Source organism: Doryrhamphus excisus, linkage group LG14, assembly GCF_037039965.1.
Source record: "Doryrhamphus excisus strain RoL-2023G ecotype Guam linkage group LG14, RoL_Dexc_Guam_v1.1, whole genome shotgun sequence".
NCBI classification, from domain to species: Eukaryota; Metazoa; Chordata; class Actinopteri; order Syngnathiformes; family Syngnathidae; genus Doryrhamphus; species Doryrhamphus excisus.
The window spans coordinates 1,044,787-1,068,674 of NC_136370.1; the positions used below are offsets into that span (position 1 = coordinate 1,044,787).

A 23,888-nucleotide genomic window follows, 5' to 3' on the forward strand; every position below is an offset into this window, starting at 1 on the left:
TTATGGCAACACCGTCCGTCGATTAGCCCGTTAGCTTGCCTTAACAACTCTTACAGCGGGTGTTGTCACGCCACCGAGTGTTGTCTCACCAGTCGTTACAGACTGGGGAATCCAAATCTCGGGCTAGCTAGCTACTACTGTTTGTTCGTTATGACCTCTCGCTTGTCCCGAATGAAGGCAGAGTTGTCGGTGCACTTTTTAGAGGTGCTGTTATGGTCGGGAATTTTCCCCCAAAAGTTGCAAACTGCAGTAGCAATGTTGGAGCTCTTCCCAATAGTGTCCTTCTCTGTCAACAGGAAGTGACGGCATCCCGGGAACTAAAATCAGTAAATTTGTTTTCCTCAGCGTCAGAATTGAGCAGCCTCATAATTTGTTCATGACACACGTTATCAGTCTCTCTCTTCCGTTGTGGTCTTGTTGCAAATGACCACTTGAGCAAGAGAGAACACAACAAAGACAAACTTTTTAGCTCCCAGGATGAGATGAGATCGAAGTTTAACATCTGCTAAAAAAACAGAAGCTGTAGTAATTCTACACTTGATCAAAGTTACTTAAGGTTTGTCAGATCAAAACACGATTGCTGCATAAGACGTAAAACACAAATAAAATATCAAATATACTGTAAATGAAATCAAAACATAATTGTGATATTCGCATGCACTTCGCTTGTCCATTTCGCTACTTCCTGCTGCAACTGCAGTTCTTTGAGCCACGAATTAGCGATACGAGCCGCAGGCTTCAAAGGAGACTCACAATGATTAACAGGTAGACCTTTTTTCACTGTTTAAACCACAGGCCATCTTTATGCAACCCGCCTGCTTCACACGGCCCGCGCGGTGCCCGAGTGTCGGACCAAAAGCAAAGTATAGTGCACAGTATGTGTCTGCACTCGTGCAGTTGTGTTTAACCCCTCAAATGACAAGGTAAAAGCCCGGCAGACGCGAGAGGAAAGCTCCATACGAGAGGGGATTAGTCACATGAGCGGCTATTATCTTCAGGTTTTAATACAGATCAACTTTGTTATTCTAGCTAAAGTCCTTTGTCATCCATCTGCGATAAACAAATGGCCATTAACGCTAGCGCTCGATAGCGTCCACATCATCTTATTACATAAGAACTTACCTTCTCGCTTGCTGGGGCTCCTCCTTTGAGGACGCCGGCCGAATGGAGGCACAGATGGAGCACTTTGCAGATACAAATTGGACTTAAAGAATTAGACATAAAGAGTGTAGGGCAGGGGTCTCAAACTCAATTTACCTGGGGGCCACCGGAGCTAGGCCGCATCAGGTTTTCAAAAAAAAAAACACATATTTTTTTCAGATTGAAATGTACAGTATTAACAGTTATTTAACCTTTAACATGAACATTAATGAAACGTAATAATTGTACCCAATTAGCAAGTTAGCATGTTAGCATCAGTTCCATCTGGGAGCAGCGTGGTAACTTTAACAACATGTTTAATGAGATGCTTTATCTTGACGTGGATTTATTCCAAATCATTTCCTGCATTTATTTGTACCCAGCGCCATAAGCCTTTAGCTTCATTGCTAATCCAAAGCAAAACAATGCGGGGTAACAGTATGGGCGGGGCAAAATCATGTTCATTGTGTCCGGTGTGCACACAGCTTTAAGCTGTCGTTTCAACATTAAACTTTGGTATCAAGGTGGGGGCCTCAAACTAGCGTGGCCCGCGGGCCGCGAGTTTGAGACCCCTGGTGTAGGGGTAATGCAAAGAGGAAAAACAGGAGCCTGGAGGAAGGAACTATTTTTCACATTTGGAACTGAATTTCTTTTTTTGACTTGCTTTCGGTTAGCTTCTGGAACAAATTATTGACGCTAACCAAGGTTCTGCTGTAATAGCAAATAAAGAACATAGGAAGGTGAAATATTGATAACGGAGTGTATGGTATTGTTTTACCTGATGTGAAAGTAAGCGTGCATGTTGAAGCGGTGGACCTTTAACACCAAGTGAAGCTCCCCTAACACGTTTGTCACACGTGTCACGTGAATGGACTTGGTTGTGACGGATACGAAGAGGTCACTGATCTCGTCTGTGGGTCATTTTTTGGCGTGAACATTTGAGTTCCTCTTCTCTCCAGTCTCTCCTCTTGGCTCGTGTATGCCCAAGCTAATTCATCATGCAATCCAAAGACTATTTTTGTACCCGCGGTGTGTATTCTGGGATTTTCGGCTCAGTGACACAGAACAAATGAGACGGGAGTGGAAGAAAGTCCACGGCTTTGAAGAAGATTCAGGCAATGATCACTTCCGTTTGATGTTTCACCTCAGATGGCACATTCCTGGGCATCATCCTGCGTGGCAAGCGTCACAAAAACATGTTAGCTTCATTGGTCAGCCCAAATTGTCCATGGGTATGAATGTGGGGGGGGGGGGGTTGTTTGGCTAGATCAGGGGTCTCAAACACGCGGACACTAGTTTGAGGCCCCCGCCTTGATATGAAAGTTTAATGTTTGATATGGATGCTGTATGGTATCATGTACCCAGAAAAAATTATTACCTTTGATTAATGTTCATGTTAAAGGTTAAATAACTGTTAATAGTTATCCTCCCTATCCGTGTGGAAGTGGTAAGTTTTTTATATGGATGCTGTATGGTATCATGTACCCAGAAAAAATTATTACGTTTGATTCATGTTCATGTTAAAGGTTAAATAACTGTTAATAGTTATCCTCCCTATCCGTGTGGAAGTGGTAAGTTTTTGGCTATTTAAGTTGAAAGCAAATAACTTGAAGGCTACCGTTTAGGTCGCTAGCTCTCTAGTTTGCGAGTTAGCATGTGTCTCGAGACCCTGCAGTTGCGCAATATGTTGTAAATAAAAAGAGTATAAATGTGACTATAGTTGTGTTTTGTCATGTCTACAGGGCTCTAATAATGCTTTGTTCATTTTAATCTGAAAAAAATCATTTGTCTACCCACCAACTATATGTGCTTTCTTAAGTTTTTATTATTATTATTATATTTATTTATTACTGATTGATTGATTTTCTTTATTCTTGATTTGTTTATTTATTTTTCATCTTATTTTGCGCAGAAAAATAAAAAGTAAGATATTTGAGAACAGTGGAATGTTTTATCAGAGCTTTTATTGTAGAAAATCGGAACCAAAGCACTGAAAAAGTTTGTATATTTTTCTGTTTTTAACAAATGCGTTTTTTTTTTTTTTGAAAACCTGATGCAGCCCAGCCTTGCAACGCAACTTTCCCTTCAGAGCAATTTAAGCTATAAAAACGGCCACCAGGTGGCAGAAGTGAACGTGATAAGAGCTGATGGGATGTTGATGGAAGAAGGTTAGGCGGTGTCGGGACATTTAAAGGCGTGCAAACACATTACACATAGTTGAGTTCCAAATGTGAACATTGTGGCAATCGTAATTAAGGATATATCGGGCCGATATTTGCGTTCTTTACTTGAATTGGTATCGGCCGATACGTACGTGAGTTCGCGGATGTATTTTACCGCCGCATGATTTACAGACAGGCATCCGCCGGGCAGCTTTGTCTTGCCGGAGGACCCTGCAACACGCGCAGTCGCGGGGCCCCTCCCACGCTGCACGAGAGGTGAATCACAACAAGGGTACGTTTCCAACTTGTAATTAGCCTCTAACAGTTGAACTTAGTTGAAATATGGACACCTGCTTTCAAATATGAAACATGACCGCCATGTGATGCAATATACGTGCTTGGAAATATAGTTTAGTTTGTGGGTTTGAAAGGCTAATATGGAGGCTAATAAGGAGGCTAATAAGGAGGCTAATATGGAGGCTAATATGGAGGCTAATATGGAGGCTAATATGGAGGCTAATATGGAGGCTAATGTGGAGGCTAATGTGGAGGCTAATGTGGAGGCTAATATGTAGGCTAATATGGAGGCTAATAAGGAGGCTAATATGGAGGCTATATAATACAGCTGGTAGCAACACAGCTTTAATGGCAACCTTGGAAATTTCGTTCCCATGGTGTTTGTTGGAGTTTCATTCCACGCCGGGCTCAAAAACTTCGCTTTGGTTCCAATTTTCTACAATAAAAGCTCTGATAAAACATTCCACTGTTCTCAAATATCTTAATTTTTATTTTTCTGCACAAAATAAGATGAGAAATAAATAAACAAATCAAGAATAAAGAAAATCAATCAATCAGTAATAAATAAATATAATAATAATAAAAGTTAAGAAAGCACATATAGTTGGTGGGTAGACAAATTATTTTTTTCATATTAAAACAAACAAAGCATTATTAGAGCCCTGTAGACATGACAAAACACGACTATAGTCACATTTATACTCTTTTTATTTACAACATATTGCGCAACTGAAGGGTCTTGAGACACATGCTAATTCGCAAACTAGAGAGCTAGCGACCTAAACGGTAGCCTTCAAGTTATTTCCTTTCAACTTAAATAGCCAAAAACTTACCACTTCCACACGGATAGGGAGGATAACTATTAACAGTTATTTAACCTTTAACATGAACATGAATCAAACGTAATAATTTTTTCTGGGTACATGATACCATACAGCATCCATATAAAAAACTTACCACTTCCACACGGATAGGGAGGATAACTATTAACAGTTATTTAACCTTTAACATGAACATGAATCAAACGTAATAATTTTTTCTGGGTGCATGATACCATACAGCATCCATATAAAAAACTTACCACTTCCACACGGATAGGGAGGATAACTATTAACAGTTATTTAACCTTTAACATGAACATGAATCAAACGTAATAATTTTTTCTGGGTACATGATACCATACAGCATCCATATCAAAGCGGGGGCCTCAAACTAGTGTCCTGCGGGCCACATTAGGCCCGCGGGCCGTGTGTTTGAGACCCCTGGTTTAGATATTTGGTCTGTCACAAATACAAAAAAAGGTACCAAAGTGAAAGTTACGCTTGAAATGTTTTCTCCCCTCTTTAGTCGGGAACTGCTATTTTCCTGAAACTTACCCATGGTCTTGTGCTTATTCCTAAAGAACAGTCTGATGAAAAACCGGAGTCTTGTCTTTGTTTTGGTAGGTTCCGTCCTTCTACAAGCGTAGAAGTCAATCTTTTGTGCTCCAATGGTCTAAAATGGCCGCCACTGAAGGGGCTGTGGTTAGGAAAATGAGATAAGGACCTTTTCGTCTTTATTTATCCGTGTGGGTGACAGGTTAAATGTCGGAAGCCATATTTAGAGATCAGGAGTTGAGGAGCTCCTTAAGCTGCTTAAAGTGTATAGATGACAAATATTTCAAAGAGCAGAAATGACGGCCTTAATCAGGAGCATGCTAGGCTGTGGGTTTACTCGCCGGGTATTTGCGTCCGGGTCCCTCCAGCTGTCAAAGTGCATGCCAGCGAGTTTGATCATAAGCTGGAGAATCTCCGTCGCTTGCTCCGATGTTGTTATGCAATTCCTCTCGCACAAATCTGTCCTCCCTCACACTCCGATCCAAATTGTGCTCTCAGGAGTGGCTCCTTTTTGGAGGAATTCTAGGACATGAGCTTTGTATTTCCTGAAAAGCAGAGGTGGAGATGTCCAGCTTTACATTATGATGATTATGATATATTATGATATATTATGATGACCATGTCGACACCCAAATTGGAAAGCGATACTAGCCACGACTTGCGTATTAGCCCCGTGGGGACCCACGCGTTACTGCGCATGCACTACGGACTATTTTGTTGGATCGTAGCGCCGCATTGAGACCAGAGATTGGAATATTCCTTTCCGTGGATACCATTGTTTACGGAAAAGTCATTCCAAAAGATTCCATTCGGAAAGACAAAAAGACCATCACACTACCACCACCATATTTTAATGTTGCTATGATGTCATGGGACGCACCTTCTTCGTCAGTCCAGTATTTTCCCAAAAGTCTTGGGGAATCATCAAGATGTTTTGTGGCAAAATTAAGAGGAGCCTTAATGTTCTGCCATGCAGGTCCAGTTTTTGCCCAGTGTCTTTCTTATGGTGCACCGACCTTAACCGAGGCGAGTGAGCCCTGCAGTTGTTTGCATGTTGTTGCGGGGTCTTTTGTGACCTCTTGGAGGCGTCGTGGCCGCACTCTTGGTGTCATTTGTTTGGCCGGCCACTCCTGGGAAGGTTTGCCATTGTTTTATGCTTTTAAGCTAACCAGTTAGCCTGAAATTCATTTCCAAATGGAGAACTTTTTGTGTTTAGGTGTGTTTAGTGTTAAGGTAACGTCATGTAAGGTAATGCCGCATTGTAGTGTCCTTACTGCCGCCTAGTGACCAGAATACAAGACAGCACTTCTATTTCATGTTTTGACATGTTTGTAACAGCGCAAACTACCAGGAAACAGCGACCATCTGAAAAAGTGCGATGTAGCGATAACCGCGTATGAAATCAGGACATGATAATGCTCGGCTAACAGATGCTTTATCACGTGTTGCGTGTTTTAGCGCGTCCATACATAGCACAAACCAACACGGCCTAGTTCTTCATCTCTCGGGACGACGATGAAGCTCGCATTTGTTTAGCGCTCGTGCTCTCAAGACGTGAAATGTAAATTTCCTCCACGCAAACATCCGTTGAATATCCGTTATTGATCTATTTAGCACGCTGGCCACGTGCTGTGCTGTAGAACGAGATCCACTACGTATCCCTGTGAACAAACGTGCACGCTGGCGTTCCTACATGCATGTAACACATCTGCCAAGGGACACTAATGAAGACAAAGTAGCTCATTAGGGGTGACATCGAGGAGCGATGGGCCGCCCTGTTCTGTGACGTTATGGGGTCGACTTGGACCTATAGAAGTAGGACCCCAGTGCATGTAGGACTGGCAGCCAGGTCCAAATAAGTGGAGCTTCTAATCCCCTGATATTGAACATTTCCCAGAAGCATTTTGTCCTGCACACTCATCTGACACGCGTGTAGCGCATGGCTGGCCTAGATCTCGTACTGCTGCTGCAGCACATCTCCGATGACGCCATTCTATTTTACACCAAGTGGAGAATCCATCAGACGACACACACATGAATCCATTGTGGATTTGAGTCCAACTCACCTAGCCTTGGCATCAGCCCATGTTGGTTGGAAACTTGCTCAACACTCAAGCGGCCATTTTGCTGTACTGCTGTACTACCGTTAGCCTGCTTAGAAGGCCACAGTTGGCTTCATTTTGGATACCGTAAGGTCTCAAACTCACGGCCCGCGGGACGCTAGTTTGAGCCCCCCGCCTTGATATGAAAGTTTAATTTGTTTTTTTTTAAATTTGCTTATTTATTTTTCCATCTTATTTTGTGTCGAAAAATAAAAATTAACATTAAACATTTATTTAATAATGTAATAATAAATAAAAATTAATTTATAATAATTTATAATTATAATAATTTAATGTTTTATCAGAGCTTTTGCAAAGAACCAAAGCACTGAAAAAGTGGAGGGTATAGCAGAAGCATTGAAGACTATTATATTATATATATTTATTAATATTTAATATAAGTAATATTTATTAATATTTTTATTTTTCTTCTTTTCTTATATATATATATGGCTGGCCCTTTAAAGCTGGCCCTCTAAGACTATATATATATAATATTATATTATATATAATATATATATTATATTATATTATATATAATATTTTAACCTGATGTGGCCCCCAGGTAAATGGAGTTTGAGACCCCTGCCATAAGGGAACAAAAAGCGAAACTCTTTAGCCATCCAAACACTCTTGCTAGCATGACGTTGACTTTCTGCTCCCATTTCGGATCAGCATTTGCAATAAATTTCCCATATTCTTTTTATGCAACCTGCTATGCTAACTTCAACAGCCGTGGATTAGATAGAACATTTTATGCAAAGGGATCAACGTGTTTTCTAGAAGGTGCCGTTGTGCGGCGCCTGGGGGCTGGATGGGTGTCTTATGTCAGCGTCTGGGTCAGTGGAGCGGAACGTGCTCATGGGGCCGACACCGGGGGCAAAGGGGGTGAAGTGTCTTGTCCAAGGACACAACAGCAGTGACTGGGGGAGGAGAAAGCGGGGCTGGAACCGTCAACCCTGCAGTTGAAGGAGTGGGAGGCCACAAAGAAATCATCTTTCTCCATTCATCACTTCTGCTATTAAGCTGCTCATTTGAAATATCATTTGTGGCAATATTTGTGTGTTTTTAAACTATTTATGACCATCGACAGATCGTGTTTCGCCTTCCACAACGCTTGAAGACACCCGGTGGGACAGTCGGCACCTTCTCCAAGACTCCTATGACAACCAGTCCAAGGTCTTCTCCGAGCTGGATAGAAACTGCACCGAACCAGGTAAGACTGTCTCGCCTCATCATCGCACCGCCAAAGCTAACGTCAGACTGGAAATGGATGAATTATTCATTCAGAGGTTGACCTGGAGAACTTCCGCCATCCTTGGTGGCGGTGCTTTCAAGTGCTCGTGACACCAATAAAAAGCAGTAACAAAACAAAAGTGCTGCAAAGGTTTTTGTTATCCTGCTGTCCCCACGCCAAGCCCGAAGACGACCATTCGCTGAGGATGAGGCGAAATTGACAGGGTATTTTATTTTGAAATGTTCTTGCTAAATGATATTTTGGGACTTTTACGATTTAAAAATGCGCTCATATTTCTTCTGGTAGCTAACAAGGGAACACAAAATGAAATGTTTACTTTGCACTGAACAGGAAGTTAATTGGCAGTGCCAGGTTAATAATATTACACCAACACCAACGCAAGTGGGCAGAACATGGTGGACCAGGACTGCAGTTGGTCCACATAGATGGCTTGTATTTTGTGTCTGTGCGCATCTTTAAACCCGAACTAAAAAGCTGACATTTATTCATACTGACAGTTTGGACGGTGCATTTCTATTTGTGTTTTGGTGAGCGCTGGAGGAAAGCAGGAGGAGAACATGTTTTTGGAGCTGCTGGCTCGGCAGCCCGCCTGTAAATATGCAATGGTGATGCTCAGGCACGTGACGGCAATGTCCCCAAAATAGTCCCCTTTGTCAAAATGGCTTCTTGGGTATTCTTTGAGGTCAAAAAGCTTGCAGCGCTGTGATCCGGCATTCATCCTTACCTCTCACCGTGCAATCATGACAGAGGAAGACGAGCTTTGGTCCTATTTTTATGCTCCGGGTGAGTCACAGCAGTGATGGAGGGGGATTTTATTTGTCTTTCTCAGACCTTTTTCTCCAGGTTTACATCACCGTTCAGCATATGTGTTCGCCCCGACCCCAGGATGCCAAGACGAGAGACACATTCAGTCTGGCACAGCAACCATAGGAGATTTGAACCCCTACACTCTGAAAACCGAGCATAAATGACATTTTACAAGAATGACGTCAAAATGGTCTACTACCTTACGGAGTCCAACTACGGAATCTACGTAGGGTAGCTGGACGAGGAGCTCAGTCATCCAGGAGGGGCTCAGAGGAGAACCGCTCAGGCATCTAGTCCAGGGCCACTGTGTTGACTGATGAATTCTCAAATCGAAACACTTTCACAGGAATGTTTTTGTCTTCCTTCGAGGAAAATCTCCTCTAATTGACTATCTGTGTGTTTAAAGCAAACAATGATGAATGGGCTCTTAGGGAGCCCTGGGGGATTAGCTTTAGTCTCTGGAACTGAATGCAGCATATCAGGACACAAAGCCTCTTGGGGGTGTGACACCTCTTGTCAGAGTAAAATGATTGTGGAGACGTGCACCCCCCCCCCCCCGTGTCTTTGAATGGTCATTACCGGCCATCCACATACGGTCCCAAAAGAATACGCTGCTGGCCCAGGATGGGACGTGTTCTCGCCTTTATATGATCCAGAATATCTGCCATGTATGGGACGTGTTCTCGCCTTTATATGATCCAGAATATCTGCCATGGATGGGACGTGTTCTCGCCTTTATATGATCCAGAATATCTGCCATGGATGGGACGTGTTCTCGCCTTTATATGATCCAGAATATCTGCCATGGATGGGACGTGTTCTCGCCTTTATATGATCCAGAATATCTGCCATGGATGGGACGTGTTCTCGCCTTTATATGATCCAGAATATCTGCCATGGTGTGTGTTGCTATAAATGTGTTCCTAGGGGAGCTGAGTGGGGGGCGAACAGGAAGTGACATTGGAGGAAGAGGGTTGAGTTTCTTTATTGGGTCATTCAAACCCGTAATGCCGTAATCAGTGATACGCATTTGATATCGTGATCCGCAGACAAACCAAGACCGATGTGATCCGATATCGTAGCCATGTATGATAATATCAGGCCACCTGCATGAGTTGACATCCCTGCTTAGCAACTTCCACTTGCATCAGCGAGTAGGAAGCATCGTTTGTGGACTTGCTGGACCGTACCACTGTAGCACCAGAGTGCTGATCAGCCAAATCAGCATATCTTGCTTTTGGGAACAGACCCTCTTCTCGCCGCTGCCATGGAAACCAGTGAACTGTGTGTCACCCGCCGGTGTGTTAGTGTGTGTGCATGCAGCGGTGTGTACTTCACGGTAGCAGGAGCTCACAGCTTTACCGCGTCTCTTCAGCCCATGTCAAGTAAATACAGTTACATACGGTATTGCCCATATTCATGCATTCACACGCAATATTGCGTATATTTGGTTAGAGTATGTTTCAGTTAGAGTCGGACCGTCTGGGATTAATGGCTCTAACCAAGGTTCCACTGTGTAAATTCCTTCCGAAAAATGAACTCACATTACAGTACAGGAACCATAAATTCCGGTGTGTAAACACCCACTAAATGTAGAGGGCTGACCATAAAGGTATTATTTAGTCATTAAAGTCATCACACGGCAACTTAACACTTAAAAGGAAGTATACATTAAATGTATGAGTTTAAAACAGGAAACAGCAGTTATTATATCTATCCATAATACATAACTGCCAGAAGAGCAGATGGTGCTGTAATGATGTCTCCGTCCACCACAGGGAGCCAGAGGAGTCCGGAGCACAAAGCCCAAAGGCAGGCTGATGCCATTGCAGAGCCCCAGTGAATGCCTTGCTCAGATGCCTCATGGGAAAACTCTAAAAGAGATGTATATATTTTTTTATATTTCTGAGGTATACATGGGGAGTGTTCAGTTGACGTGTGATGAATATAGCGGTGTTCTTAGTTAGATGAGTCAATTCGGCTTTTATGACCTCCAAGCTTGTTGCGAGTGCACTGATAGCTTGTGATTGGCTCCTGTCAATAAAAGAGCTGCAGTTTCTTCACTTGCAATTGGCATAGTATTTCAACTATTAGTAGTACTTCTGGAGATGTCACAAGATTCGATTCTAGCTGGGTTCAAAGTTGAAGACAAATGAAGTGCTTAACACAGCAGAATTTACGGTACCTGAATTGACCTGGTATGGGATCGATACCAACATTTGTAGTGCCCACACCCCGCTTCGTTCACACTCGATATTACCACTCACGTCATTACCAGGAGACCAGTATCATGAATGGGTGAATTGTTCATGGTGACCAGTCCATGCCTCCCTCAACTGTGATTTTTAAGTCATCTTGTTGGGAACCACCCCCCCCCCCCCCCTCGGTGGGAGTGATGTTTGATTTGACGGAAAGAACGTAGTAGCAGCATGTTGGCGTTGATGCCGCAGTGCGGACGGCGGAGATTATGCTGTGATATAACGCGGCTCCCCCAACAGCCGTGCATTTACAGCCGTGCATTTACGTCGCTAACCTCTACCCTTCGGCCGGGGCGTGTTCCGTACTCAACGCCAAGTACACGTTCCCAAACAAGTGGCATTTAAAAAGCTTTACGCCGTTGTTGTACTTCCACGTGCCTTTTACTGATCTGCATTATCTGAAAGCTCAGACGCTACAATACACAGCCGACATGTTGATTCCAGAGATGATGCCATGTTGCACAGAGCGGATAGAAAGAATGAAGGGAACATTTCCTGTAAGTAACGTGTGTGATGGGATTAATATCAAGGCCATCTGCTCTGCTATCTTTCATGTTAGGCTAATGTACGGACTTTGGACAGACCTCGTGGATGAGGACTGGAGTGGACGTGTGGTATGTCTTACGTCCTGGCATGGGGGGGAGCATGAAGCCAGAAGTGTATGTTCTATGTTGTGAGGAAAAATAATGTCATTTTAGCTGTTGAAAATGTAAGAAAATATATTTTTAAAGTCATAATATTATGAAAAAAAACTAAATAAGTTTTTTTTTTGGAAAGTCAGGTGAGGCCGAACTGAAAATACTATGGCAATAAAGTCAAAATATAATGAGAAGAATATTTACAAATACAAATATTAATAATAGGCTTTGTATATAATAAATACATAAATAAAATAATAGGCCGAGATGTGGTTTCATGGACTATATACTGTATAACTTGTTAGCCGGTCTACCTGTGTTGCTTTACAAAATATCAATATGATTTTCCACTATTGGGCCCTCGGAGGAAAACATTTGGATGCCCGATGTAGCTCATATAAGACGAGCCAAAGACACGGCCGCAAAAAATGTCGGCGACATAATCAGAATTGAAACTGACACAAGCTGTTGCTTGCACAGTTACTTCCTGTCGCTTTAAGAAAGTACTCATGTGTATAAAATACAGCCGCCATGCAAATGACAAGACTGCAGACCAGCAGATAGGAACGGACTACAAGAGCACGAGGAAGAAGTTTGGCGATTAAAGAGAGTACCATTGGAAGTCAATCACACCCGCTGTGGAGCTCCGTGCAAGATTTTACCCGGTAGGACAGCCCACAAGGACACAGGAGGAGCTGGCCGACGATGTCAAAGGAGTTGGGAGCACCGTCAGCAAGAAGAGCATTCGTAAGGCGCTTTGCTGATCAAGAAGACATGTACAAACCCACCTGAATGTTTGACGGGAAAACACCTGATGGACTTATTGAGCTCTGAATGGAGCCCAAACGGACTGCATGTGTTTGAATCCAATATGACTCCAACAACATCCCTGCTGTCAAACATGGAGGCGGAAATATGAATTGAAAATGAATTGCCCTCAATGACTTATTCCAAAGTAATGTTTTATTTTCTCGGGATGTTTTTTGTTTTACATTGCAGCGGCGTGTCATCATCTCAGGCGAGACGCTGAAGAAAGACGATGTTGATTTTTGTCTCCTGTATAATAAGTCCCAGGCCCGCACAGGTCATAATCTCATTTCTTGCCGCCTCCCTGATTAAATGCCACCATTACCATGTAACCTTTAGCCGGGAGCGGGCACACACAAACACACAACCAAAGAGTTTTCAGGGTGTAGTTTTCTCCGTCTGCAGCACCATGCATGCGGCTCCTCCTGTCACTCATCTCCCTCCGACGGACGGACACATGCAAGTGGACATGCTCACCTTGTCAGGTCCCAGCCAGCCGACTGGACCAACTCCTCCACTTCTAATCGCTAATTCCCTGGTGGCACTAGAAGAAGAATGAGCCAGAATGCCGTTGGAATGACAATTTGTGGTTTATTCCGGAATATTCTCAGCGCAAGCGCGGCCCGCGCAAGTTTGATATGGATGCTGTATGGTATCATGTACCCAGAAAAAATTATTACGTTTGATTCATGTTCATGTTAAAGGTTAAATAACTGTTAATAGTTATCCTCCCTATCCGTGTGGAAGTGGTAAGTTTTTTATATGGATGCTGTATGGTATCATGTACCCAGAAAAAATTATTACGTTTGATTCATGTTCATGTTAAAGGTTAAATAACTGTTAATAGTTATCCTCCCTATCCGTGTGGAAGTGGTAAGTTTTTTATATGGATGCTGTATGGTATCATGTACTCGGAAAAAATTATTACGTTTGATTCATGTTCATGTTAAAGGTTAAATAACTGTTAGTTATCCTCCCTATCCGTGTGGAAGTGGTAAGTTTTTTATATGGATGCTGTATGGTATCATGTACCCAGAAAAAATTATTACCTTTGATTCATGTTCATGTTAAAGGTTAAATAACTGTTAATAGTTATCCTCCCTATCCGTGTGGAAGTGGTAAGTTTTTTTTATGGATGCTGTATGGTATCATGTACTCAGAAAAAAATATTACGTTAGATTCATGTTCATGTTAAAGGTTAAATAACTGTTAGTTATCCTCCCTATCCGTGTGGAAGTGGTAAGTTTTTTATATGGATGCTGTATGGTATCATGTACCCAGAAAAAATTATTACGTTTGATTCATGTTCATGTTAAAGGTTAAATAACTGTTAATAGTTATCCTCCCTATCCGTGTGGAAGTGGTAAGTTTTTTATATGGATGCTGTATGGTATCATGTACCCAGAAAAAATTATTACGTTTGATTCATGTTCATGTTAAAGGTTAAATAACTGTTAATAGTTATCCTCCCTATCCGTGTGGAAGTGGTAAGTTTTTGGCTATTTAAGTTGAAAGGAAATAACTTGAAGGCTACCGTTTAGGTGGCTAGCTCTCTAGTTTGCGAGTTAGCATGTGTCTCAAGACCCTGCAGTTGCGCAATATGTTGTAAATAAAGAGTATAAATGTGACTATAGTCGTGTTTTGTCATGTCTACAGGGCTCTAATAATGCTTTGTTCATTTTAATCTGAAAAAAATCATTTGTCTACCCACCAACTATATGTGCTTTCTTAAATTTTTATTATTGTTATTATATTTATTTATTACTGATTGATTGATTTTCTTTATTCTTGATTTATTTATTTTTCATCTTATTTTGTGTAGAAAAATAAAAAGTAAGATATTTGAGAACAGTGGAATGTTTTATCAGAGCTTTTATTGTAGAAAATCAGAACCAAAGCGAAGTTTTTTAAAATTTTTTTGTTTTTAATAAATGCGTTTTTTTTTTTTTTTGGAAAACCTGATGCGGCCCAGTCTCACCCAGACCCTAGCTCCAGTGGCCCCCAAGTAAATTGAGTTTGAGACCCCTGCAGTAGATGGTATTCCATCTCACACATCAGTCGTCGTTTCGATCCATTTGTCCATTTTCTTCCGCCTATTGGGGTCCGGGTCGTGGGTGCAGCAGTCCCACTGAAGAGGCCCGGACTTCCGGTGGCAGGGACAGCCGAGCGTTCCTGGACATGATCCTTCCAGCATGTCCCTAGTTAATAAAACAAGGCTTTTCTAAGAATGTTGCTGGTCATCTTACTGGTCAGAAGAAGCCCATGATGGACAGTTTGTTTTGGATTTTGGGAGCTGCCCCGTGCATGTTGTGGATGGAGGAAACGCCATCTGTCGTCCTCGGGAAGAATCCTCAGTTTTCCTGGCTGCTCTTATGTTGAGGTCTCCCCATTACGCCTTTAATGATGTATCGGATTTGTAAGATTATTCTTTTTCTGTCAATGTGTCTGTTTGGATCCTAACCACACAAGTCTTACGTAATGCTCGTGGTGTTATGCAAGGGGGGAGGGGGCCACTGTTGTCTCTGCCCCTGAAGTGACAGGCCGTCCGTCTCTGCTTGGGTCAATCCACATTGATCTCACGCAGCTCAGGGATTTGGAAGCTGCTGTTGTGTGTGTGTGTGTGTACTTAATGTGGCTAACCTGACAATGCAACCAGGGGTGCATTACATTGGTACGTTCCTAGGACTGTCATGATAATAGATAAATCAATTCATCGATAGTTGATCAATTCCAACGGTCTTTATATGAAAGTATATGAAAGATGATACAGGTATGGATGTAATGTAGCAAGCGTACATTTCCCCTGTTTCTTTTCTAAAGCCACGTGTTTGGTTTCAACAGAATATTAACAAGATTAGTACCGTACCAGAGGGTTACATCATTGCATGATAATCCCGAACCATTTTCAGATGCTCATATTCAGTAGACGTGTATGAATCTTTGAATCTTCTACTGCAAAATAAACAACAACAAAAAAATGTAAGACTCAACTGTAGAGCAAAATAGCATCTAAATACTATTTCTATACCAACTGACATTGTGGTCTCTACTGGCCGGCTGGGGGACTGGCCGGAGTGGAATGGTCTTTACGACTCGGACGATGTTGCCTACCAATCTTTACCTACAAAGGTCATCGCCGGCCTCCCTTTGTGACTTTTTGGAGCTATTCTGTCCTCCTCCTTGGTACTGAGCTGCCGGCCAGCGTTGTGTTGAGAGAGCGCGCGTGGCAGCTGCCGCCGCCTGATTGGCTGGCTCTCGGCCGTGCTGAGAGAGAATGTCACTGCGCATTGAGTTGCCATGGCGCTACACACGTGAACATACGACAAGTTAAGCAGACCTCGATACGCACACACACATACACAAGCTGGGTCAAGTTGGGCTGTTGCTATTTTTAACCCAGCCGCTTGCATGAGGATCACGAATCACTTAGTTATGATTATTGGTTATGATTATAATGATTGAACTGGGAGAACTGGGGACAATGGGAGTCAACATTATTCACACTCATCATACAGGTGGGAAAAAAACAAGTATTTTGTAAGTTTACCCCCCTGTGGTGTGTTGGGAGCAACGGCAGCAAAAACGACAAACTGATCCCGAAAGCCCAACAACTTAGCAGCACTCGAGCTCCTTCTTTAACAGACTCCTCCAGTTCTGAATCCGAAATCCTGAATGGAATCTTTTTTGTAGCGTGCTTGTCTTCTGCTTGTGAAATTGATTCTTCTTTACTGTTAGTGTTTGGATCTGCGGACCCCCCCTCCGCCCCCCCTAGGGGCCGACAGTAATGTGTCTTGTTGTGTTCTGTTTCATCTGCAGCCATCCACGAGTTCCCCAGAGATTATTTCACTAATCAGGAGCGCATTGATGGAGCCGTGGGCTTGCACGTCCTCTGTGTGAGTGTCTTCTCAAGCCCTCCATGAATTCCACTGGTTGGCTAAGCATGTATTTATACACAAGTGTGCTCTAAGACACGCATCCCAGACCATGAACCATGAACCAGACTCCTTGTGATGTTCCACGTTTGTGCTTTTATTTCCCTCTCGTGAACTTCCAACTACCATCATTGTGTCCTTGCAGGCCGTCTACATGTTCTACGCTCTGGCCTTAGTCTGTGATGACTACTTTGTTCCCTCGCTAGACAAGATATGTGAGGTAATTCCCATTCCCGTTTTTCACAAAAATAGGATTATGGTCATTGCCATGATCGTTCTCTATCGTTGTCTCTTTTAGCGTCTTCATCTGAGCGAGGATGTCGCTGGAGCGACCTTCATGGCGGCGGGCAGTTCAGCCCCTGAACTCTTCACCTCCGTCATAGGTGAAAGATACCGACATCTGCTGTCAAACGTCAAACATCCAATTCACAATCATTGATACCCCTGTCCCCCGTTTATCACGGGTAGTTGGTTCCACGCCCAACCATGCTAAGTCAAGTAGCATTGCTTATTCATAGAGGGAATATTTTTTCTAAATACGCCTTTAAGATTATTAGAGCCCTCTAGACATGAAATGGCACCCCTATACTCACTCTTTCCACGCATTACCCCAACATAGTAGACATAAGAGAAAATGGGTCATTTAATATTCCGTGTACAAATGTATGCTCAGCAGTAATACAAACAAAAAAGTAAGACAAAATCATAGGTTTTTTTACAGACAAAAATCTCCTTTTGTGTGTGGATGAAGGTCCAATTCCTGACTTTTGATATTTCAACTATAAAGAAGAGAAAGTAAATTTGATGTTTTTTGATTGATATCATAACTTGGATAAATATGTGTCTGATTTGCAGGGGTCTTCATCACTAAAGGGGATGTCGGGGTTGGCACTATTGTGGGCTCGGCGGTCTTCAATATCCTCTGTATTATTGGAGTATGTGGGATATTTGCTGTGCAGGTAAAGTACAATATTTCAACTTGTTGGTTTTGGGTAGACAAATGATTTTTTTCTGATTAAAATGAACAAAGCATTATTAGAGCCCTGTAGACATGACAAAACACGACTATAGTCACATTTATACTCTTTTTATTTACAACATATTGCGCAACTGCAGGGTCTTGAGACACATGCTAACTCGCAAACTAGACAGCTAGCGACCTAAACGGTAGCCTTCAAGTTATTTCCTTTCAACTTAAATAGCCAAAAACTTACCACTTCCACACGGGTAGGGAGGATAACTATTAACAGTTATTTAACCTTTAACATGAACATGAATCAAACGTAATCATTTTTTCTGGGTACATGATACCATACAGCATCCATATAAAAAACTTACCACTTCCACACGGATAGGGAGGATAACTATTAACAGTTATTTAACCTTTAACATGAACATGAATCAAAGGTAATAATTTTTTCTGGGTACATGATACCATACAGCATCCATATAAAAAACTTACCACTTCCACACGGATAGGGAGGATAACTATTAACAGTTATTTAACCTTTAACATGAACATGAATCAAACGTAATAATTTTTTCTGGGTACATGATACCATACAGCATCCATATAAAAAACTTACCACTTCCACACGGATAGGGAGGATAACTATTAACAGTTATTTAACCTTTAACATGAACATGAATCAAACGTAATAATTTTTTCTGGGTACATGATACCATACAGCATCCATATAAAAAACTTACCACTTCCACACGGATAGGGAGGATAACTATTAACAGTTATTTAACCTTTAACATGAACATGAATCAAACGTAATCATTTTTTCTGGGTACATGATACCATACAGCATCCATATAAAAAACTTACCACTTCCACACGGATAGGGAGGATAACTATTAACAGTTATTTAACCTTTAACATGAACATGAATCAAACGTAATAATTTTTTCTGGGTACATGATACCATACAGCATCCATATAAAAAACTTACCACTTCCACACGGATAGGGAGGATAACTATTAACAGTTATTTAACCTTTAACATGAACATGAATCAAACGTAATAATTTTTTCTGGGTACATGATACCATACAGCATCCATATAAAAAACTTACCACTTCCACACGGATAGGGAGGATAACTATTAACAGTTATTTAACCTTTAACATGAACATGAATCAAACGTAATAATTTTTTCTGGGTACATGATACCATACAGCATCCATATCAAACATTAAACTTTCATATCAAGGCGGGGGCCTCAAACTAGTGTCCTGCGGGCCACATTTGGCTTGCGGGCCGCGTGTTTGAGACCCCTGACCTAGAGTATTCTTACGTGTAGGTTCACGTTTTAGTGATGCAGCTTGTTTTCTACAGGCTGAACTCCCATCCAGTGTGAGAAACGGTGCGGCCAATGGCGAGCTTGACGATGGCTCAGATGGCTCAAACTAGTGTCCTGCGGGCCACATTTGGCCCGCGGGCCGCGTGTTTGAGACCCCTGACCTAGATTGACACTCATGCTATTTTGGGGGTGAGGTTTTGCCCCGGGTGGAAGGGGTTTGAGTGTGTCGGGGTGTTATCCAAGAGTGAGGTCGACAGCAATGTGGTCTCTGTACTGGACCACTGTGGTCACCATAGAGCTGAGCCAGAGTCCATCTACGTTCCTATCCTCTCCGCTGGTCGGGAGCTTTGGGTCATGACTGAAAGAAGGAGATTGTGAATACAAGCGGCCCAAATGCATTCCCATCCATCTGATTAAGACTCTTGGAATTCTTCAACTGGTCTTCAGTCGAGTTAACATTGGGTGGCCTCCAGCATCAAACCATTCCTCCTTTCCTGGAAGTCAAGAACTAAATCTATCTACTTCCACAGATGTATGAAGGACTTGTGATTTACTATAAAATTCTCAATTTGAGGGAAATCATTCCAAAAAAACACATAAAAAAGGATAATATCTGTTATTATGAATGTTCATTGAGCTGTGTCATATGAAGGACAAATACTTTTTATAGCTCAAATAACTTGGGACTCTTTTTTTTTTGGGTTGTAATTACAGTTGCTTCAAATCCCGCCTGTCCCCCGTTGCCGCTTTAATCCCGCAAGCAAGGAAGAAACATACTTGAAAGAATGTTTTTTCTGTTTAGATTGCATATTACGCAAGAGCCAGTTGATCTTGTTAGCGGTGCACAGAAGTCAGTGCCGCCAAGGGTGTTGTGCTACTCCACATTCATCAAGTGTGGTCATACTCAATGTCCTAATATTGCAGTATTTGATTTACAAAGTAATAAAATATTCACAGTTCACAAGGTACTTTTACAGTGGAAGCGTCTCAGTAACCAAAGATGCAAACCGGGGAGGACGCTAACCAGGGATAGCAGAACCTTGGTTAGCGTCCTCCCTCGTTTAAAGTGAAACACACCCATTATTTTCAGCTCTTTATGCAAACAGATATGACAGACATTCAATGTTAATACTTTTATTCCCTCATCTGTCGTATTTGTGTTTCTTAACCAGACCATCCGTCTGTCCTGCTGGCCTCTGCTCAGAGACTCCGCCTACTACACGCTGTCCATCTCCGCTCTTATTGTGGTAATGCATGACTACTTGAAATCATTCGCATTAGACAAGTTCATCAATATTCAATATATCACAATAATGGTCAATTATTGTTGAGACCCTGTTTTGGAAACTTTTGTAAACCATGCTAACCGGGGTGTATGCTAACCAAGGCGCCACTGTATATATACTTTATATATGTTCAAATGATAAGCTTCAAATATTTCTCTCCTTTCTCCCTCATTTCAGTTCATATATGATGAAAAAGTAGTTTGGTAAGTCTCGTTATGTTTATGTTATGGATCATTCATATTCACCGCCTCTTTTCATTCACACTTCTAGAAAAGTTGATGAAATGAATTTGATCTCTTGTCTCGTTTCTTGTCAGGTGGGAAGCGCTCACCTTAATTCTGATGTACTTCGTCTATATTCTGATCATGAAGTAAGTTCGCCAATACATGGCGTACGGAATCAAACCGACCTAAAAGAAACACCAAAGCCTTCTAGAGGCGGTCCTCGTGTTACGACGCGTTCCCGTGAATGATCAATACTGTACAAAAAGTGGAATAGTAGGGCGGAATAGTTCCGTGCGGATGTGTCAGCGAAGGAATACACTGAGGAAGCATAACGCCGTTTGTTGGTTTTAGTTCTCGTTTTGCTCTGATGCTTTTCCACGGTTCTGACGTCAAATGTAGTTAGAATGTTGGATTCTGGTGTTCAGATCAGGAGGTTTGCACATTTGGAAACCTTGAGACACATGCTAACTCGCAAACTAGAGAGCTAGCCACCTAAACGGTAGCCTTCAAGTTATTTCCTTTCAACTTAAATAGCCAAAAACTTACCACTTCCACACGGATAGGGAGGATAACTATTAACAGTTATTTAACCTTTAACATGAACATGAATCAAAGGTAATAATTTTTTCTGGGTACATGATACCATACAGCATCCATATAAAAACGTACCACTTCCACACGGATAGGGAGGATAACTATTAACAGTTATTTAAAATTTAACATGACCATGAATCAAACGTAATAATTTTTTCTGGGTACATGACACCATACAGCATCCATATAAAAAACTTACCACTTCCACACGTATAGGGAGGATAACTATTAACAGTTATTTAACCTTTAACATGAACATGAATCAAACGTAATAATTTTTTCTGGGTACATGATACCATACAGCATCCATATAAAAAACGTACCACTTCCACACGGATAGGGAGGATAACTATTAACAGTTATTTAACCTTTAACATGAACATGAATCAAACGTAATAATTTTTTCTGGGTACATGATACCATACAGCATCCATATAAAAAACTTACCACTTCCACACGGATAGGGAGGATAACTATTAACAGTTATTTAACCTTTAACATGAACATGAATCAAACGTAATAATTTTTTCTGGGTACATGATACCATACAGCATCCATATAAAAAACTTACCACTTCCACACGGATAGGGAGGATAACTATTAACAGTTATTTAACCTTTAACATGAACATGAATCAAACGTAATAATTTTTTCTGGGTACATGATACCATACAGCATCCATATCAAACATTAAACTTTCATATCAAGGCGGGGGCCTCAAACTAGTGTCCTGCGGGCCACATTTGGCCCGCGGGCCGCGTGTTTGAGACCCCTGACCGAGAGTATTCTTATGTGTAGGTTCACGTTTTAGTGATGCAGCTTGTTTTCCACAGGCTGAACTCCCATGTGGTTGGTTTTTTGGAGAGGAAGAAGAAATACTCATCCAGTGTGAGAAACGGTGCGGCCAATGGCGAGCTTGACGATGGCTCAGATGCTACAGCGGTCCTGCTGAAGAAAGGTATGCGTTTGAAAGTTGAACTCCATGTGTCATTTCAGTGTAATATACAGTATTTGCAGTACATGCACCAAGACCCAGGGGTATAGAGGTTGGATGATTGGATGGATTTGCTGTGGAAAGACCTGAAAGCCAGTCCATCAAACGGCTTTGGGATTACCCATTGCAGAGCCAGACGGACAGAGACCGTCCTTGTCTACATCTGACCACACAAACGTAGAGCGATGGACGAGAATCTCCCGCAGACGTACGACAAAAGATGTGATAGCTGCAAAAGGGGACCAATTCCAGATGTTTTTTCCAATTTCAGTGGGCATCATGGACATCAATACACACATTGATTCCACGCGGTGTGTGTTATTAGGGATGTCTGCGGGACTCTAAGGCTTGATAAGGAACGGAGAATTGGATGTTAGACTATTCCGTCTAATCCCATTTCTGTGTCGTACAGCCAACCGCTGCAGGAAGACATCGGTGCTCATGGTTGACGAGCTGCTTTCAGCTTACCCCCACCAGCTGTCCTTCTCGGAGGCCGGCATGAGAATCATGATCACCAGCCACTTCTCCCCGAGAACCCGTCTCACCATGGCCTCCCGGATGCTCATCACTGAGGTAAAACACTCTGAAGCCTCATGTTGATTGGGAAACGATGGACCGTAGAGTATCCTTCATGTTGAAGTTTTGGTGATCTGTCTGTGCTGTCCGCCTGTGGCTGCGCTTCACCTGTGCCCGGAGTAGACCAGGTCGGAGTGGGCGAACTTTCACCACACTTTTGTCATGAAGTTGTTCCTGCGCCAAGCTAAGAATGTGGACTCCTCACCTGGTTCAGTCTACCAAATGACCAAATTGGCTGCACTCAGTGGTGCGCCACGCTGCGCCACAAAATTAGAGCCCTTTGTGTTAATGTTCTTAACGAGTTAACTTTGACAGCCCTACAAAGAATATATCTGATTAATAATCTATCAAATGTATTTTAGTGTAAGTCCCAGGTCAGTAAAGAACAAGAAGAATTTGGACTATCTGTCCCTGACATCAAGCGTGTGCGTTGCAGAGGCAGCGTCTCATCAACACGCGGACTTTGACCAACGGAGACTCAGACGGCCCAGTAAAAGGGGGCAACAGGGGGAACGCGGAAAACGGACTGTCTGGAGTAGAGAGAGGTGTCAGCATGCGAGACCGTGAGACGGGCAACGAGACCGAGAACGAAGACAACGAGAACAATGAGAACGATGAAGAGGAGGAAGAAGAGGATGGAGAAGGACCGTTGGTGCCCTTCCGGTGTCCAGGTAGACTGGATGTACAGGACTGCTTTACCCATAACAATACGGGAATGTATTTATATTGTATTGTATTGGCTTTGGGGGGTGAGCCAAAGAACAAATGGCGGATTCAAGCGGCTGAAATGACTTTTCTCCGTGGGTCAGTCACCCGGGAGGGGCTCAGAGTAGAGCCGCTCCTCCTTCAGGTGGCTCGGGCATGTAGTCCAGATGCCTCCCGGACGCCCAGCCGGGAAAAGGCCCCCCAGGACACGCTGGAGGGATTATGTCTCACAGCTGGCCTGGGAACGCCTTGGTGTCCTCCTGGAGGAGCTGGCCGGGGACGGGGGAGTCCGGGCATTATGTTCCGCATGCGTCTTTTTGGTTTTAGATCATTCTGCCATTTTTATGCTAGAAAATGCTTAATTTGTATGGACCGCATTTTTCTTGGGAAGGGAACCATCTACTGAGCATGTGCAGACTTAAG

At 42.5% G+C, this 23,888-nt stretch overlaps 1 protein-coding gene across 6 annotated transcripts in view; it reads left to right on the forward strand.

The window, feature by feature from the left end:
- LOC131132041 (sodium/potassium/calcium exchanger 3-like) overlaps positions 1-23,888 on the forward strand; it is a 35,464-nt gene that overhangs the window by 5,118 nt on the left and 6,458 nt on the right. For all 6 annotated transcript variants that reach the window (XM_078796155.1, XM_078796154.1, XM_078796156.1 and 3 more), the window contains 11 exons: positions 8,171-8,293; positions 16,662-16,738; positions 16,923-16,997; positions 17,076-17,160; positions 17,633-17,736; positions 20,259-20,333; positions 20,550-20,575; positions 20,689-20,742; positions 22,024-22,148; positions 22,597-22,757; positions 23,197-23,431. In XM_078796155.1, the coding sequence (XP_078652281.1) occupies positions 8,171-8,293; positions 16,662-16,738; positions 16,923-16,997; positions 17,076-17,160; positions 17,633-17,736; positions 20,259-20,333; positions 20,550-20,575; positions 20,689-20,742; positions 22,024-22,148; positions 22,597-22,757; positions 23,197-23,431 (1,140 nt within the window). The remainder of the gene's footprint in view (positions 1-8,170; positions 8,294-16,661; positions 16,739-16,922; positions 16,998-17,075; positions 17,161-17,632; positions 17,737-20,258; positions 20,334-20,549; positions 20,576-20,688; positions 20,743-22,023; positions 22,149-22,596; positions 22,758-23,196; positions 23,432-23,888) is intronic.